Here is a 19,478-nt window from a genome sequence, read left to right on the forward strand (position 1 = left end):
AAGAAACAAAGCAGGTAACAATTTAACAAACCAAATAGAGACTTATAGATATGCGCCGTAAGGTACATTTAATAATAATTGATTTCTAACAACGACAAGTGCTTGTTACTATCCAGTCACATACAAACATCAGTCGGCACCTTATGTGTTAAGTAATACAAGATTTACCAAACTATGATTAGTACATTACTCTTATCTACATATAACTATACACAGTAATACGTATCTATTTCTCTTGACAGGTGTGAGGTAGAATAAACTACTTATTTAATTAAACGTTAAAAACTAGGTACTTAGTAAATTAAACACAACTTTATACTTATAACTACTTTTAACTTGAGTGAATAGGGTTGGGTATTGTGGTAAATTTCTATTAGGTATTTGCAGCCTTAGTTAATTTTGTACATGTTTACAGTTTTATGAAGTATAATAATGCCTCTGTATCTTACGAGTATTACTAATTAGATGTATTTATACATATTCTCATTAATTTATTTTGTTTCACTATTAATATTAAATTTACATACGGACGGAGATAAAAAAAAAGCAGTTTTTTTTTATATTTTTTTATGAATGGTGTTATTATGCGTTTATCTTACCTACTCGTGCTTACCTAAATTTTATAATTGATTTTAGCACGCGGGCGCAGCGCCCTCGCCTGCTCCGTGCTCGCGACCGGCTCGCGGGCCGGCGTGCCCGGCGGGGGCAGTAGGGCCCTATTCGACTCATCCTTTTCCCATGATGCTTCTGCATCTTTAAATTCTGGGGACTCTGGTCTGGAGAGAATTTCATTTTGCTGGCTCGGTGAAGGCAGGGGAATATCGGGTTCAGAAGATAAATTGTCACTGGGTAATGAGTAACGTACTACTTTTCTTTTGATAAGTTGGTCTATGTGTCTGCTCCCGTCTTGTTCGCCAACCTTCACATTATATGTCACAGCGCCAGTGCGCTCTGTTACTGAGCCCTCTGTCCACTTTGGACCATTTTTAGAATAATTTCTAACCAATACCTGGTCCCCTTGGCGTAGCTCGCGCGTGGTCCCGCCGGCGTGGCGCAGCTGTGCATTCTGCGCCGCCTGCACGCGGGCGGCGGGCGCAGCGCTGCCGGCGCGCAGCAGGTCCAGGCGCGTGCGCAGCCGCCGCCCCAGCATTGCCACGGCGGGCTCGCGTGCCGTGCTGCTGTGCGGGCTATTGCGATACTGCAGTAAAAATTTTAAAAGGGCGGTTTCTACGTTCTCACCTTCGGTTATGGCCTTTTTGAGTACCTTTTTAATAGTTTTGACTGCGTTTTCTGCGGCTCCATTACTTGACGGGTGGTATGGAGCTGTGACAACGTGGAAGACGCCATTTTTTTTGTAAGAACATTTCGAAGTCGTGGGACGTAAATGGTGGGCCGCCGTCAGTGACGAGTTGTATGGGTAACCCGTACCTCGCGAAGACCTCGCGCAACTTGAGCGTCACGTGCGCGGCTGTCGTGCCGCTCGTCATTGAGAATACTTCGATCCACTTCGAATGGGCATCGATAAGGAGGAAATAAGTTCGACCATTATGATGTAAGAAGTCGGCATGAAGTCTTACCCAGGGTTCGGCGGGCCAGGCATACGTCGCGGGCGTGGCGCGCGGCGGCGCGTCCAACTCAGCGCGGCAGGCGTCGCAGGAGCGTGCGCGCCGCTCCAGGTCGGCGTCCAGTCCCGGCCACCACACGTAGCCTCGTGCAATCTGTTTCATGCGCACCATACCTACATGACCGGCGTGAACCTCCTCCACCACCTGTGCCCGCAGACTGCTGGGGATAACTACCCGATACCCCCATACTATGCAATCATGATCGATGTGCAGCGTGTCCTTGCGGTGAAAATAAGGTTTTTCATTTTCGATTTCCGTATCTGAAGGCCACCCGCTCATGACGTACCCGTACACTTTGCATAGTGTAATGTCTTTTTTTGTTTCCCTCGCCACGTCCCTATGGCTAAGAGGGAAAGTTTCTTCCACGAAGTGTAGATATGCCGCGTCGTCTTCGTCATTTTTCCTCGACCCTGCAGGGAGCGGTAGACGGGAAAGACCGTCCGCATTACCGTTTTTGTCCGTCGATACGAATTCTATGGTGAAGTCGTATGCTGCCAGTCGCACTGCGTACCTTTGTAAGCGGCTCGCGGCCGTCTGAGGTATGCCATGTTTCGGACCAAAAATGTATGTGAGCGCTTTGTGATCGCTTCGAAGGGTAAACTTACGGCCAAATAGGTATTGGTGGTGCTTGTTCACTCCGTACACGATGGCCAACGCCTCCTTGTCTATCTGGCTGTAGCGTCGCTCGGTCTCGCTAAGCGTGCGCGACGCGCAGCACACGAGGCGCTCGGTCCCGTCAGGATACCGCTGAGCCAGCACAGCGCCCAGTCCATAGGCACTGCTGTCCACGCAGAGAACCAGCGGCAGCGACGGCTCGTAATGTGCCAGCGCTGGACTGTTTAGCAACTCACCTTTGACTTGTTTGAAAGCCTGATCACACAAATGTGTCCACTGCCACCGGTTTCCCTTGGCAAGTAGAGCATACAGTGGGTGTAAAATAGTACTGATATTGGGTATAAATCGTGAATAATAGTTGACAAGACCCAATGCGGCTCTGAGCTGTGACACATTTTGTGGCACAGGTAAATTTTCAATGGCGGCTATTTTATCTTTGTCCGTATGAAGGCCATTTTTATTTATCCTATAACCGAGGTAACAAACCTCGTCTTTAAAGAACTCACATTTTTCGAATTTAATACGCAACCCTGCTTCCCTCAGTCGAGTTAAAACCGCTTTCAAATTTTTCATATGATGGTCTTTGTTTCTACCAGTAACACAAATGTCATCGATAAAGGCCACTACGCCCTCTAACCCGCTAAGCGTCTCTTCGATTAGTTTTTGAAATATTTCAGGCAAACACTTTATTCCGAATGGAGCCCGTCGGTACAAGAAAGTACCTACATGTGTTGTTATAGCGGTTAGAGGCTGTGAGTCATCATCGAGAACCAGCTGTAAATATGCGTTCTTTAAATCTAATTTAGTGAACTTTTCCCCTCCACTTAAAGCAGCAAATAGTTGTTCAATGCGTGGCAAGGGGTAGTGAAACTCTTTTAAACACTTATTTACAGTGACCTTGTAGTCACCGCATATGCGAATCGAACCGTCGCGCTTGATTACGGGAACAATGGGCGTCCCGTATTCAGAGGTGTCGACTTTATAAATAACATTTTCTGATTGCAACCTCTCAAGCTCACGTTCGACTGGCATACGCAGCGCTAATGGCAACGGCCGGGCTTTGCAGAATATCGGAGAACTATCTTTCAAATGCAATTGTATTTTTGTTTTAAAAGTACCTAATCTGTCATCAAAGACCTCTGGGAACTCATTTTTTAATTGAAGCACCAGTGGGTCATTGTTGTCAGATATATTGTTTATTTTAATCGAAGCGAGATTTAATTTACGCAACCAAGATCGGCCTAACAAGGGCGGGCCGCCGTCCTCAATAACAAACAACGGTAAATCAGCTGACTCACTCCCGCTCGTCACATGCACACTGATGTACCCCAGTGGAATTATGGGTACTCTCGTATATGAATGGAACCTATCGTCATTCTTTTGCAAATTTAAATATGAAAAATGTTTATCGTAGAATTGTTTTGATATCGCCGATATTCTACTGCCCGTGTCAATTTCAAATAAAATATTACAATTGTCAACCTTAAGTTCACAATGATAAGGTCCATCTTTTATCTTACTTTTTACTGATAGAATCTTGTACATACCATCACTCATATCGTCGTCCGAACTATCACCATCAATGTAGTTCTGATACTTTGACCTGCCGGCACTTTCACTTTTCTTACACACTGTAGACAAGTGTCCTTTGTCCTTGCACAGGTTGCAAGTATATGTCTTGTAGCGACACTTGTTAGGCGCGTGTCCGTCCCGGCCACAGCGCCAGCAAGCGGGCCGCCGCTTGGCCGCCGCGGGCGCCTGGCCCACGCGGTGCAGGCCGGCCGCGCCCTGCCCGAGTCCTGCCGCCGGCGCCCCGCCGCCGCCGCCGCCGGTCGCCGCTGTCTCGGCGTGCCGCTCGGCCGCTTCCAATGCGAGCGCCAACTCCACCGCCTTTTTGTAATCCAATGTGGGTTCCGCGAACAAGCGCGACCTCATCTCTTCACTTCTGAGGCCCGAAACGAATTGGTCGCGTATATTTTCCTCCAGCTTTGTACCAAAGTTGCAATATGTCGCAAGATGTTTTAAATTTTGCAGGAAAACTCCAATCGCTTTGCCTTCCGCTTGCCGCCGCTGTCGAAAAATATGCCTCTCGGCTATTTCTGACCTTTTAGGATCCAAATGGTTTTTTACAAGCTCCACTAGGCTTTTGAAGTCCTTTGTTTCTGGATGGTCAGGTGCACACAGATCACACATCAATTCGTAGGTCGCAGAGCCGACGTGCGTTACTAACGTGGCCACGCGGAACTCTTCTTTTATTTCATTTAGTAAAATATACTGTTCCACGAGCCGTACGTACGCGTCCCAATTCCCTCGACCATGTAGATCAAATTCGTGTACCTTTCCGTAAGGCATGATCACTAATTTCGACCAAAATTCACCGATTCGTCGCCAGTTAGAATGTATTAAATGAAACACAATGGCGTTCATGCAAGACTATTTTATTATAGATAGTGTGGGTGGGTACATATACTCATTTTTATACCTACCTACATAAGTACATACATCACAGCTCACAAACAGCTCTAAAAAAGTAACTGATTTTACTAGTAGGAAAATACCCTATTGTTTTGTTCAGTGGTGTGTGATATTAAGAGGAAAGGGGACGACCGCTTATTTCCATACAAACGTTGTCCCCATTTTCCTCTATGGATATTAATATTATAGAAAACGTTTTAATACAATTTGAGGTATTTACCACAGCTATGCCCGTTCGTTAGATTTTGTTGATTTAACAATAATTATGAGAGTTAAAAGCTTTTTACTATTGTTTTACGCTCCTAGAGATATACCTTAGCTTAGCCATACCTTTGGCCTATGCTCGTGTAGATGGCGACACTTTTTGACATTTAACAAATTTAACACATATCAGTGAAAGAACAAGGATCAAACTCAAGTGTCGAAAGATATCAGTAAATTTACTGTGGCCACAAAAATTAGTTTGACAATCCGCCTCTATACTAAATTCTCTTTGGTCAAACGAAGGGACATAGTTATAATTAATACACATCAAATGGTGCATTTTTTAGGGTTCCGTACCTCAACAGGAAAAGAAGGAACCCTTATGCTTATAGGATCACTCGTGCGTCCGTCTGTCTGTCCGTCTGTCACAGCCTATTTACTCGGAAACTACTGGACCAATTAAGTTGAAATTTCGTGCGCATATGTAAATTAGTAACCCAAAAATGGACATGTTTTTTTTTAAATAATTTTAAAATATATAGGTTCGAAGTTATTTAAGAAAATAGTCAAAAAATGACCAAGGCGGGGGGGGGGGGGGACCCCTTTTATCTCCGAAACTAGTGGGTCTATAATTTTGAAAAAAAATACACAAAATAATTCTTTACCTAAAGATGACAGGAAAACCTATTAGAAATATGCAGTCAACCGTGAGTCGGACTTATGTACGGAACCCTAGAAACGCGAGTTCGACTCGCACTTGGCCGGTTTTTTTTTCTATAATGTCAGTTCTAAATAAAATCATTTATCCATATACATATATACATTTTCTTGATAATTTAATACGAGTTTATTTTGAGTTTTAGTCGTGTGTCGATAGATGGCAGTAAATTTACAGTAACTACAAAATTTACTATGACAGGATCCCTCTATACTATCTATCCTTTTTGGTGTGAAGAAGCGGTCGTCCGCTATTCTCTTAATAATAGATGGAGAAGTAATACTTACATTTCTGTACTAATTGCTTAAATAGATATGTGACTATGTGGTCCAGCGTCGCGCAGCATCCCGTGCACACACTCGTGTCTGCAACAACACAACCATTATCAATTCAATTTATTTTATTTTATTTTATACAGGTGTATCTTTCTTTATTTTAAGTACAATCTAAACATAAATACATATTTACTTATTATGTGTTCCGTACTCCACATCGGATATCTTCATTGAGAGAGTAACGCGATCGTTGACCAATGATGCCGCTAGCGTCTATGTAGTCGCTCCGCCCCACGCCGTGACGTAGTTCCGCTTCCACTTCCTGCGAACCGTTGCTCGCTTCCCGCCACTCGCCACCGCCATGCCATTGTTTCGTCGACCGTCTTGACCGATGGTCCGCAAATATTTTTTGCGTATATTTTTGCAGCATGGTGCTTTAACATTTCCGATCCAAAGCTCGGTCGATTAAATAGTGAGATACGGCAGAGATCGCCACTATTAGTCTTTTGGCGGTCTCGCGATCGAAGTCATCGAACGGTGCTTTTCGATTCTACCCACTTTTTTCTCGCTAAATTAATTTTCACATTCCATGCTGCTAAAATCGTTACCGTTAACTCGCATTTTCGAGATCGAAGTAGGAAGTGCGTCAGTGGTTTTTGTTAACAAGTGGTAACAAGTCGCTCCGCATCGGAGAGGGAACGCGCGGTCATCGTGCCTGCGGCGGCGGGGGCGGCGCGGCGGCGGCGGCCTGCGCGCGCCGCTGCCGGGTGCCGCGCTTCGCCGATAAGGAGGTTTGGATTGTCTCGAGCCATCCGGTGAGCCAGTTTAAGATATTCTAATTTTATTGGCGTTCAGAAGTTACTTCGACACTCGCGGAGGGTTCTCAGGCAGTAGCCTGGGAGTACCTCGTGTTGTTAGTTGCGGCGCGCCCGGGGCGCCCCGTCCCCCGGCGCGGGGGCGCGGGCCCGGCGCCCGCCCCCGCCCGCGCGCGCCGCGCCGGCGCCGCGTCTTTCTTCTGCTGTCGTCCAAGGTGACTCCGAGACACCGCGACGCTGCGGGCCACGGTGGGCGCCTCCAGTCCGCAGGACTCGGAGAGACGTCACACGCCCGCTCCTGTTACTACAGTCGCGGTGCGGACGCCTCCAGTCCGCGGGACTCCGAGAGACGTCACACGCCCGCTCCTGTTGCTGCAGTCGCGGTGCGGACGCCTCCAGTCGCGGTGCGGACGCCTCCAGTCCGCGGGACTCCGAGAGACGTCACACGCCCGCTCCTGCTGCTGCAGTCGCTGTGCGGACGCCTCCAGTCCGCGGGACTCCGAGAAACGTCACACGCCCGCTCCTGTTGCTGCAGTCACGGTGCGGACGCCTCCAGTCCGCGGGACTCCACGAGACGTTACACGCCCGCTCCTATTGCTGCAGTTGCGGTGCGGACGCTTCCAGTCCAGCGGGACTCCGAGAGATCCGCGTGGCTCTGCGCGTCACACGCCCGCTCCTGCAGCTGCGGGCGCATCGCGGGTGGATCGCGCCAAGGTGAAGGCGGACCGCTTCTGCGTCCCGACTGCTCGAGCGGAAGGAAGGTAAGTTACGTGTAAGCAGTGGAAAGGCTACGAGTACAGCGACGATCGCCGCGTTGGTTGCCGGCCGTCATGACGTCGCTGGTGACCTACCCGCCGGTGGTGGCCACCACGATGGCACCGCCGAGGGCAACAGCGTCGCCGTGATGATGCGTGCAACTACGAGCCTAGCCATCGGCGCCTCCCGTGCCGGTAACGTCCGTCACGCGCACCGGCGCCTGTCGAGCTGGCCGCCACGACGGCGCCTCTCGCACCTGAGCCTGGCGACGGTGGCCGCCATGATGGCGCCGCCCGCTCGATGACACCGCCTGCCCCCCGAGCTGGCCGCCACGATGGCGCCTCTCGCATTACGCATCGACGCGGCGGCGGCGGCTGCCACAATGGCGCTGCCCGCCACGATGATGCCGCCCGCCACGATGGCACCACCACCTGCGCACTGGCGCCTCTCGAGCTGGCCGCCACGATGGCGCCTCTCGCCTCACAGCAGTGCCTCCCAGACCAGCCAGCCAGACGGCGACCGCCTCATGCACCGGTGCCTCCCGAGCTGGCCGCCACGATGGCGCCTCTCGCCGCACGCACCGGCGCCTCCCCGCCACGATGGAGCCGCCCGCCTCACGCGACAACGCCTCTAGAGCGGGCCGCCACTATGGGTCCTCGCCTCACGCACCAGCGCTTCCCGAACCAGTGGCGGCCGCCATGAGCCGCCCGGCCTCAGGCTCCGGTGCCCCACCCCCCCCCCCCCGAGCCGGCCGCCACGATGGCGCCCCTAGCTTCACGCACCGGCGCCTCCCGAGCGGCGGCGGTTGCCACAATCACGCCGATGCTGTCCACCGATGCTGCAACTACGACGATGTCGTCCCTTGCTCGCTGGGCGCCACAGTATTAGTTTTGTCCTGTCCACATGGTTCCATTGAGGTACGCAGGCGCCTATAGCTATGGTGCAGGTATAGGTATGGTATGGTACAGCACGAACAGACCGCTAAGCTCTTGGTTTTGGTTAAAGAATCCTCCGGCGACGGCAGACAAGGTCGTAAAGAGCCCCGTCCTAGCGCGGCTCGACTGCCCGGAGTTGAAAGCGGTAAGATATGTCGATACTCAGAGGAAAATACGTCGTGTTCCCGGGCTTCATAAAGGTGCTGATCGACTTCGCTGTGTCGCTTCGAAGCTCCTACGACTTCTCGAGGCCATGGAGTGGTCCAACCGGAGAACAGCTAGCGACAAGGCCCTGTGCGACCGCTCGAAACCGAGGTGAAAGGCATCGAAAAGGTCTGCAGACTTCACATAATTATCTCTACTTGCTCGCGCTCTCCAGCTTAAGTTCCGTCTTACAAAGACGAACTCGTGCGAAAAGCCATAATAAACAAAATGGGACAAATAAACCCGCTGCGCCTGAACAAGCTTGAGTTTCCGGTGCTAAGAGAAAGGGGCCAGGAGGACTCCAGCAGTTTCCATCTGTCTGTATTCGACTTTATCGAAACAGTTTTGTTACGCAAAGCGCCAAAATCGATTTTAGACTTGATTTCATCAGTTCGATTTCCTTAAAAGCATGCTACTAACTCGATGCCCTATACTAACTCGATATAGGGTGTCTCTTCGGATAAAGCGAATTAGACCATCACGCTCCTAGACATCACGTGGGACACGCGGCACAACACACCGATTGAAAGTTTTCTTTTTCGCGACATACAGGCCTGCCTTGCTGCAGAGTTTCTCGCAGAAATGAGACTCAATGCCTTCTGTTCAGTCTCAAATTCGCAAACTTTAGTTCATGGAGGAAGGTGAAGCCTTCGCAGTCCCCAGCAACACGGAGCTGCCGAAAGCCTCGCACCACTTTCTTCCTCATCTTATGCAAGCAGTCCGTTACAATCTCCAATATTGGTAGACAATGTACGAGGTAAGGCCCTTTCAGCGAAGAGTAACCGTTAACGGGCCGCATCTGCAGCGCTGACGACAGAAGTGTAAACATACAACCGCACCGGTACAGTATACATAAAACGACGGCGACACTACATCCCTTCCGTTACTACGGCTGTCGCAAAAACTGCTGATGCCAGCAGATCGTCTACAGGTCGCGCTGGTTGCTTGCTACTTGCCAGGTCGGTACAACCCCCGAGGGCAACGGTTTATCAAGAAGTCACTGCGCGCCCGAGTGGCAGCTGCGCCCAGCAGCCGCCGAGACTGTCTTCACCTGACAGGCGCCTTGTTGGCCGGCCTCCGCTTTCGAGAGCCCTCGCACTGTGCCACGGTATTTCTTAACAGACTCATTGAACTGCTACCACGACCTTTGACAGCTGCCTGTGAGACTTGGCATGGATGTCTCCACCTCCCAGCCTAGTCTGTGTACTGCGACGGCGTGATAAGGAGTCTTAAAGCAGCTGTGGTAAGCTTGCAATTTACTGGCGGTCCTAGTGAACACAACGTCAGACCGCCCTCCCTTACGAGTCAACGACCTTAAGAATGAGGCGTAGCTCCTGTCAGATAGGACGCTCCAACACCGAGCTGGCGGGATCAGGAGTGACGTCCGCTACTGGCGTGACTGGCGCATGCATATAACATGCCAAGGTCTAACGCTACGTAGCGAACGAAACGCAACTGTCACTGTCTCACTAATTGGAAGAACCGGATATTCCCGATTCCGGTACTGTGTTTGTATAGAAAACAGTAACGGGAGCCCCTAGATCGTCCCCTTGTCTAGGCTGCATGTACGGCCACAATGTAGAAACGGTCTTTATGGTGCATCAAAAATAAGATCAACTGCCAGGTACCTCTATCCAGTGAAGTAGCGAGCTATCTCAGACGTCTATTTCTATTATCCATGTTAGCTTTCAGAACGATACTCGTTCATAACTTTCATAAGCCTCTCACAAGTGCTGTGTATGAACCACTATCGGACACTATGCCTTCTTCCAACGCCATTAATAGCGAGACCAGCGCCTCCCAAAGCACCAGCTTGGGACGCGAGACATCTACTTGCCCTAATTTAAATAGCCCTACAACGTTAGGTACGTTAGAAGAAGTACGATAGAATAGCTGCCGCACTTTTGCTGTTAGCATCAGGCCGCAGGGTCAATGACCTTACTCTACTACACTGTAGCCCGGGCAATTATATAGATAACTTTAACGCTATTATTTTGTGTCCGAAATTCGGCTCTAAACCAGATAACGTGTCTTACCGACTGGACTCTTAGAAGCTCCGGAATAAAGTATAGACCCAGTATAAGTAGGTAGTCTGGGTACGTCACCTTGCGAGAATTACACAAAATGTTAGGGGACACTTCGCTTATTTCTTTCAGCCACAGTCTCATCCAAGCCGGCCTCGCCTACGATTGCTTTTGATCCACGATGTACTTAATAACTAAATTGGCTGGAAAGCTATTCACTTAGCGATATTTTCGCTTATGTTAATTGGGAACATGACTCGCCGAGATTCTGCGGATCGGATGCGATTTCGAATGAGAATTCTCTTAAACCAGTTTAACGTCAGATTCGAACCTGAGATTACAATTTCAATTCTCAATTTCCTGTAATTCACATTATAACGAGTCACTGTGATTTCATGGGTTGCAATATGGTGTATACATATTTATTCGTTCTCTGAGTTCTATGACAGTAGGTGTAGCCCTATCGCTTGCGCGCCCGCTAACTCGCCACCAGGAGATAATAAACAGGTCTCAATGAAGATATCCGATGTGGAGTACGGAACACATAATATAAAAATTTTACCTTCCAATAAAATTATTATTATGTTTCCTATCCACATCGGATATCTGAGTAATGCCTTCCTGGCAGGCTACTAGGCTACTTTTATGCCGACGGTACTTCTCCTCAACAATGACATGGCGGTGGCGAGTGGCGGGAAGCGAGCAACGGTTCGCAGGAAGTGGAAGCGGAACTACGTCACGGCGTGGGGCGGAGCGACTACATAGACGCTAGCGGCATCATTGGTCAACGATCGCGTTACTCTCTCAATGAAGATATCCGATGTGGATAGGAAACATAATAATAATTTTATTGGAAGGTAAAATTTTTATATTATTGAACAAAATATACAACTAAACCTATTACAAATTAAAACTTATACCTAAACACACTCGATCAATTAATAAATTAACTCTAAATTAAACTAAATTAAAACTAAGCTAAATAAAGCCACAACCGAGAACTCAATCAAACAACCCGTCCCGCGCCCTTCCAGATGCAAAGGTGCCCATCACGCTCGCCGCGTTGCCACGCTGGACCGCGATAGACAGCCTCTGCATCAGGAATGACCCGGAACGAGGGTCATGACCTCCCTCCCTCAAACGTTGCCCCAATTCACTCAAAATTCAATTAGATCATGAGATCAGTCATGGAAACATTTTTTTTTCATGACTGAACTCACGGCACTTTAATAGGGGATATTACTGCAATCTTCTGCCGCCAGAGTGCAGCACTACCGACTCAGTAAATTCATAGACTAACTTAAACTGTGCCTTAAACTGTTTTTTGACAAGTTTTCACAGACAATAAAATAGGACATTCATGCATCAAGGCGGTTTGTTTTTAATTACGTCATTTCAAATTAGGATGGGGGGGGGGGGGGTCTGGACAGCGGAAGATGATAGCATGTAGGAGGAAGCGGGGTCATTCGAAGCATCATTTTTGGATGATTTTAGGGGGGAGGGGGGTCAAAAAATCGATGACGTAATTTATGGACAGCCCCATATCAGTTTTCTTACCAAAACGCGAGTTGTATCGTAGTTGACATCTAACGTCAACGTCAAGTAGCGAACATTATCAGTTCGGCTAGTTGACAATAGATGTCGCGGCAATGTAAAACTTTAAATGCTCAACAATTTTCAGCTAATATTCTAACCGGATGCACCGGAAGTCTATTTCCAACTTATTCTGCGTATAATATTAGTTGTAAATTGTTTTAGTAGTACATTTTTCGTCAGTAGGTACAATTGAGGCAGCTGGTATCAAGTAGCAGTACTGATAGTTCCACGAAACTACGAAATAACTCGCGTTTTTGTATGAAAACTGATGTTCCATACATCTTCTTATACTTCTCTACGCATGTAGGTATGTGAGGTGTACAGCTCATAACGCCACTAGTTATGTATGTATGTTTGTATGTACCTAATGCTGTGAGTCCCTCGGAGATGGATGACAGCACATACAGGGTGGCCTCGGGCTGCAGGGACGCCAGGAACGCCATGTGGTCCTGTGCTAGCCGCTCCAGGAGCACGTAGTACGTTTGTGACAGCTTTGGATAATCCTGGAACGAAATACTTCATTACAGCAATCATTCTCCATTACATTATTCTTATTTTATTTTTTTATTCTATTTATTCGGAGATCCAACAGCTATGACAATACCATAGAAATTACAGTGGATACAGAAAGCCATTTATAGGAACTCACAGGTAGTAGCATAATACTCAGTGGCGTGCAGTGGAGATAAGACTTAAATCGGGCTCTAGAAGAGTCATTCTTGAAGGAATGTAACGCAAACTATAAAAATCGGCAACTTTTTTTTTGGTCATTTTGTATGGACTGCCTACCCTAGTGCCTACCTTTTTTTGTATGCACTGCACGCCACTGATAATACTAAACTAACAGGTACTTTATTTGTATGTTATACTGTTTTGTATTGTGTTTTTTTTTGTGCTAGAATTCTTATATTGAATATAAAACACCTACTGACATGACATAAATTTATTAATTTCCGCTACCTAAAGGTTGTCTGGAAGAGATCTCTTTTTAGCGATAAGACCGCCTGTTGTTTAACCTCTTCTTCCTGTATTATTTGTATTGTTTTCTGTAATGAGGTGTGCAATGAAGAGTATTTGTGTTGTACTGTACAACAAGTGGGGAAAGGCGTTTGTAATTAAATATTGTGTGTGGACTGGGACAGGCGTGGCTCACTCCGCTATTTCCTACAAGTACCTACAAGTGCATGCGGCCCACACCAGTGTTGGTGTCTAGCCATAGTGGTTGCCGCGCACCGCTACGGAACGGACGCCTGCTCGCGCTTGCGCCACCTAGCGGTCATATCTGTCGTAATAGACGGGTTCTGTTAGAGTGAATCTTCTGTAGCTAGTACATATTTATTCTGTGACTGGGATCATAATAGTATATGTCCTACATACAATATTCAACCCTAAGTCACAGAATAAATAATAGTACTGCCGTACAGAAAGGAAACTTCCTACAAAACCGAAGTTTGACAGCGGTTCAGGGTCGAATCATGCTATCCCTTTCTAATATATGGCACTATCCCTTTCGGCTATTTAGGGTTGTCAAAATTCAAGTGATTATCTTATATGTGGTCGTGCACGCACAAGGAAGTCAAGTGGTGCGAACCCTAATAATTGCTCGGAGCAATGCTGAGCCGAGCGGAGCCGAGTTTGGCCGAAGTCAGGAGTTTCGCACCCCTGCCTAAGTATCATGTGCGATTTTAAAAGTAGTCTTTGTACATATGTATAAGTACACATGAAACATGCCTGATGGTCACGCCGGAGTTCATTGGGCATGCTTTCTATGTCTATTCTTGAAGTATAACCGGGCGTGGCTCACTCCGCGATTATGTCGCTTTGCTACAGCTACAAGTACAGTCAACAACAGAGCTATGAATACAGGCAAAGTGTCCAAAAATATGTATACAGTACTTTATTGCCTGTACATTAAGGTGTGTATACATATTTTTGGCACTTTGCCTGTATTCATAGCTCTGTTGTTGACTGTACATCCGTTCCACACCAATTTTGGTGGTTAACCATAAGCCGCGTGTGGCGCTGTCGCCACCTAGCGGCCGTATCTGCCCTGATCGTAACCGTCCCATACTTGTAGATTAAGTACAAATTATGACAATTATGTTTGTAATAGGGTACATCGCCAATTACTAGCCACCCCCCAATTACTGGCCACCTATACTAAAATGAATTCTGTGTATAGGTGAATAGAACTCATTTTTGTAAGAGGCGGCCAGTTATTGAACGAGTGGGTTGTGGATAAATTTCAGTTACTGGCCATTTTCCTTATACTGAAAATGAGTTTTATTTATCTGTAAATAGAATTCATTTTTGGAATAGGTGGCCAGTAATTGAAAAATGGCTAATAATTGGATTTTCGTACCTTATATACTAAAATGAACTTTGTTCACCTATAAATAGAAATCAAATTAAGTGGCCAGTAATTGGGGGGTGGCTAGTAATTGGCGATGTACCCTAATTACTAATAATATTTATTGGATGTGCAAATTTCAACCATACAAGCACTACTTCTTCGTCACTCTACATTCACTCAGCAGCAGAAGTTGCTAAGCGGGCAAGGTGTTCAAAATTACCGTGACACGCTCGTATTCTCTTAACAATAAATTCGCGGCAAGATCATTTTGGACACCGGGCCCGCTTAGCAACTTCTGCTGCTGACTGTACTTACATATTATGTCATATCTACATCTATTTAAATTTGGAAGTACTTACTAAGAGATCGCTTTGAGGTATACTTAATAGTAACTTGACAAACATGTTGAGCGCGTTGTCCAACGATTCATCGCCGTATAACCTGTAAACAGATACAAAATGGATGAATAAAAAGTACCACACGACCTATATTTAATTATTACTGTGGAGAAAGCAAAATAAGACACAAATTGGTGGTATTTTATGTAGGCTTGGTTATTTTCAACTCACCTAGATGGCGCTGTAGGCCACCGTACATTATGAACCTAAATACATTGCTGCAGGGCTTATTACAATCCATAAAGTCTAAACAATATATCTATCTACATAAAAAGGATATTTCGCGAGTAGCAAATTTGAAATGAATTATATTATTTGCTAATCCGTCAAGTGGACGAATACTAGAGCATGGACGGAGACTAGCGCAACGACCCTATATGTACCTGAATACGCCGAAGTTGGCATAGTTCCCACACAGCGCGGCCTTGAGTATGCAGAAGCAGAGCGAGATGCCTTTCAGCTTCATCGCGTACATTTGCTTCTTGCTCACGTCTATCGTCAGTATCCGGCTGCCTGCAATCAGAAATATCTAGTAAGTATTGTGACACCCTTAAACAATATCCATAGACTAAGAAAACCGCTTAGCATTGCTAATTAGTATTCATAGGCCAAAATCGAGAAAAAATCGGGCAAGTGCGAGTCGGACTCGCGCACGAAGGGTTCCGTACCATAATGCAAAAAAGGCAAAAAAAAACGGTCACTCATCCAAGTACTGACCCCGCCCGAAGTTGCTTAACTTCGGTCAAAAATCACGTTTGTTGTATGGGAGCCCCATTTAAATCTTTATTTTATTCTGTTTTTAGTATTTGTTGTTATAGCGGCAACAGAAATACATCATCTGTGAAAATTTCAACTGTCTAGCTATCACGGTTCGTTAGATACAGCCTGGTGACAGACAGACGGACGGACGGACGGACGGACGGACGGACAGCGAAGTCTTAGTAATAGGGTCCCGTTTTACCCTTTGGGTACAGAACCCTAAAAACAAGTGAGAAAAAATATTTTTGCAATGACATCATATTAGGGCATTTTCACTTAAAAATGTACTGCCTTTTCACTTAAACGTAAATGCTACATTTTCGTTTTTTCGAAAATCCATCAATTTTTGGGTTATTTCTACTCAGAATCTCGAGGATCCAAAAGTTGATGGTTTTTAGAAAAAAAGCAAATGGTAGTATTTTTTCTGAAAACCCCCATTAGTACCAAAACAAGATTGATTTTTAATTAATTTCTGTTTTTGCAGTAGATACATTTTGGTTGTTACCTGTCGATACGTTATTTGTATATAAAAGACGCGGCGACATCATATACAGTATACAGTGTGCTTCCTGTCACAGGAGCAATAAATTAAACTGTAGGCTGTACTCCTCAAACTGACCAACATTAGTTCAGCAACTTTTAAAAATTATGAATCCTTTTGGACTTCCTCTTTTTCATACAAAATAAATATTGCCTTCAATGTACGCTGACATCAGTGTGTTTGACGTTACTTGTCACGTTTTTAACATAACAAAATTAGCAATCTTAGAATTTTAAAGTGTAATAAAAATCAAACCATGAGTTATTTTCAAAAGTTGCTGAACAAATGTTGGTCAGTTTGAGGAGTACAGCCTACAGTTTAATTTATTGCTCCTGTTACAGAAAACACATTGTATATCATGTTCAGAGCTCGGCAGGGGTGAGCCATTTTGACGTCACTTATGTCAAGTGTAGATATTAATATAGATACACCTTAGAAAGAAATATTAAAATAAAACTTTATTAATTATCATCATCATCATCATCAACCTACTCTCGTCCACTGCTGGACATAGGCCTCTCCTATTGCACGCCATTGAGCACGATTTGCGGCAACTCTAATCCAGCTCTCGTCAGCAGCCTTGCGAAGGTCATCGCTCCATCTTTATTAATTATAATTAAACTAAAATGACCATGCCTCATGTACAAATAACTTTAATAGTAGCAAATGGATGGATATACATATTATTTGAAGAGGTTTACTAAAAAAGCTTGCAATAAAATTTATTTCTTTTAATGGCGACGTAAAGATCATCATCAGCCTAAATAAAATAATTTATTTAGTTATTAAATTACACCACATATACCATCATTCATTTCATTTCATTTATTTCTATAACAATAATACATTGTGTTAGAAAACTTATGAACTAATTACATACTTATAATCTAATTAAACGAAGTAAAAGATGGGACATGTCAGCAAATAAGTAAATAAGTTTTCAATAATTAAATTAAACAATTAAATAACAGGTGAAAAGTACTAATAAAATAATATAATATAATGTCAAATATAAAATGTTATAAAATCATACCCTACAATAGTTACAGTGAAATAAATATTTGATAACATGTCAATCAAAAAAAAAAACAAATACTTAACTAAAAAACAAAGAAAACTTGATTCAATTAAATAATATACGGTGTACATGTCAGAATTAAATAGATTCATTATTGTATTGGAAAAACTCTTCAACTGAATAAAAACATTTAGCTAGCAAAAACGACCTTAATTTATTTTTAAATGTAGTTGGGTTACAAACCGCTTTGAGTTCTGTGGGTAGCCTATTAAAAACTTTGATAGCCTGGTATCTAGCACAGTACTCAGTGACTTTTAGTCTTGGTGTAAATCGAATGACAAGGCATGTCTATATTGTGCAAACTCTGAAAACAGCTCACCTCCGCCGAGCTCTGATCATGTTGTATACTGAAGAATGTTGCAACAATTTTGATGTCGCTGTAAGTCGTCCTCCTACACTTGTTATGTCACAGGTGTAAAAAATACGAACTGGTCCGACTAGATGTCGCTAGTAGTCACCAGATTATCAATCAGTCAATCATTTATTTCAGACATAAAAGCCCATATCATTTGTTAGTAATACAAAATAAATTAATCTTAATATACAAAAATACAAAGGTGAGACTTTTGCGCCTGTAAACGGGTTCCAGCAGACATTCTACATGGCATTAAAGCTCTCCAAGGGGCCTCTACATGTATATCAAGCCTAACAAAAGACCGGGATTTATATGCCCGTGACATCCAAAATGGTATACAAAAATATCTTATTTAATATAGCAAAGACTGCTACATTCCGTACACTACCGCTGTACGTGCATCAGCGTCCAGTGTTGGAACGGGCAGTCTAGCCTCTCGGCCAGCACACGTAGCAAACTGTTGGAGCTACCGCGCATCCGCCGCATCAGTGAGGTGAGCTTACGCATTATGGCGTGAAAGCCATCGGTTCGAGCCTCCGCGAACATACCTGACGAGATTAGGGTTTCGGCAGTTTATTAACTTGGATATCCAATATGATATTTGATATTTGTAACTCATCTTAGCGTTCCTTTGTTAGATTAACACTCACCATAGGCACATATGATGTTAGAGAGCTCTCTAAAGAGCAGGATCCCGTTGGGAGACGACACGTCGAAGTGCAGGCGCTGGTTGCGGTTCTGCGCCAACTCGGCCGTCAGCTTGAGGACCGGAGTGGTCAGCGCGGGCTCCGAGTACCAGGTCTCGATGCCGCGGAGAAGCACCTTCATGTATATGGGATAGCTGGAACGCAAAGGGGTTATGAAATAACTAAGTCACATCCATACTTCCATACTATGATATATAATATTTTAAAGGCGAAGGTGTGTCTGTCTGTCTGTTACCTCTTCACGCTTAAGCCGCTGAACCGATTTAGTTGAAATTTGGTTTAGAGATAGTTTGAGTCCCGGGGAGGGACATAGGAGATAGATAGATTTTATGTCGGAAATCATCCCTGAAGAGAGTGCAAAGGGGGGTGGAATTGAAAGAGTTAATGAATTGCCTAATAATTGAAGTAAGCAATGCGCGAATTAAATGATTGCTATTAGCATTATCCAGGCGCTATACCTACTTTAGCTGCTGTCACTAATTCCACGACAGACGAAGTCGCGGGCAAAAGCTAATTTAACATAATAAATATAATGCAATAATAAATATTAATGAAAACACGATCTCTTCTTTACTAAAACTGTTCGTTGTGCCTTACTGGGTGTCATGTTGTATATAATTCCATGTTATAATAGATTAAGGTACAATGTGACATATGTGTCAGGCGTGGCTCACTCCGCGATTTCATCGCTTTGCTACAGGTAGCTAAAAGTACATCCGTTCCACACCAATTTTGGTGGCTAGCCATAAGCCGCGCGTGGCGCTGTCGGGCTGTCGCCACCTAGCGGCCATATCTGTGCTGAGCGTAACAGACGCGTTTTGTTAGAGAGTGAGTCTTCTGTACCTAGTACTATTATTTATTCTGTGCATGTGTGTACTCACATCCAATCGAACAGCATCATGTATGTGGTCTTGGTGTTGAAGGCGAATGCCAGACCTCTGAGGTCCCGCGCTAGACCGATCAGCGTCTTTTTGGCGTCTTCTGATGAAAACAGCGGGCTCTCCGGCGGCCCTAGCAGGCTGACTAGGCTCTCGAAGGCGGCTGG

At 45.3% G+C, this 19,478-nt stretch overlaps 1 protein-coding gene across 1 annotated transcript in view; it reads right to left on the bottom strand.

Moving 5' to 3' along the window:
- LOC134676435 (exportin-7-B) overlaps window positions 1–19,478 on the bottom strand; it is an 84,475-nt gene that overhangs the window by 7,456 nt on the left and 57,541 nt on the right. Inside the window, 6 exon segments of the mRNA XM_063534831.1 lie at window positions 5,925–6,002; window positions 12,607–12,745; window positions 14,955–15,036; window positions 15,377–15,506; window positions 18,377–18,567; window positions 19,315–19,474. Of these exon segments, the coding sequence (XP_063390901.1) occupies window positions 5,925–6,002; window positions 12,607–12,745; window positions 14,955–15,036; window positions 15,377–15,506; window positions 18,377–18,567; window positions 19,315–19,474 (780 nt within the window).

Source organism: Cydia fagiglandana, chromosome 24 (genome assembly GCF_963556715.1).
Source record: "Cydia fagiglandana chromosome 24, ilCydFagi1.1, whole genome shotgun sequence".
Classification (NCBI taxonomy): domain Eukaryota; kingdom Metazoa; phylum Arthropoda; class Insecta; order Lepidoptera; family Tortricidae; genus Cydia; species Cydia fagiglandana.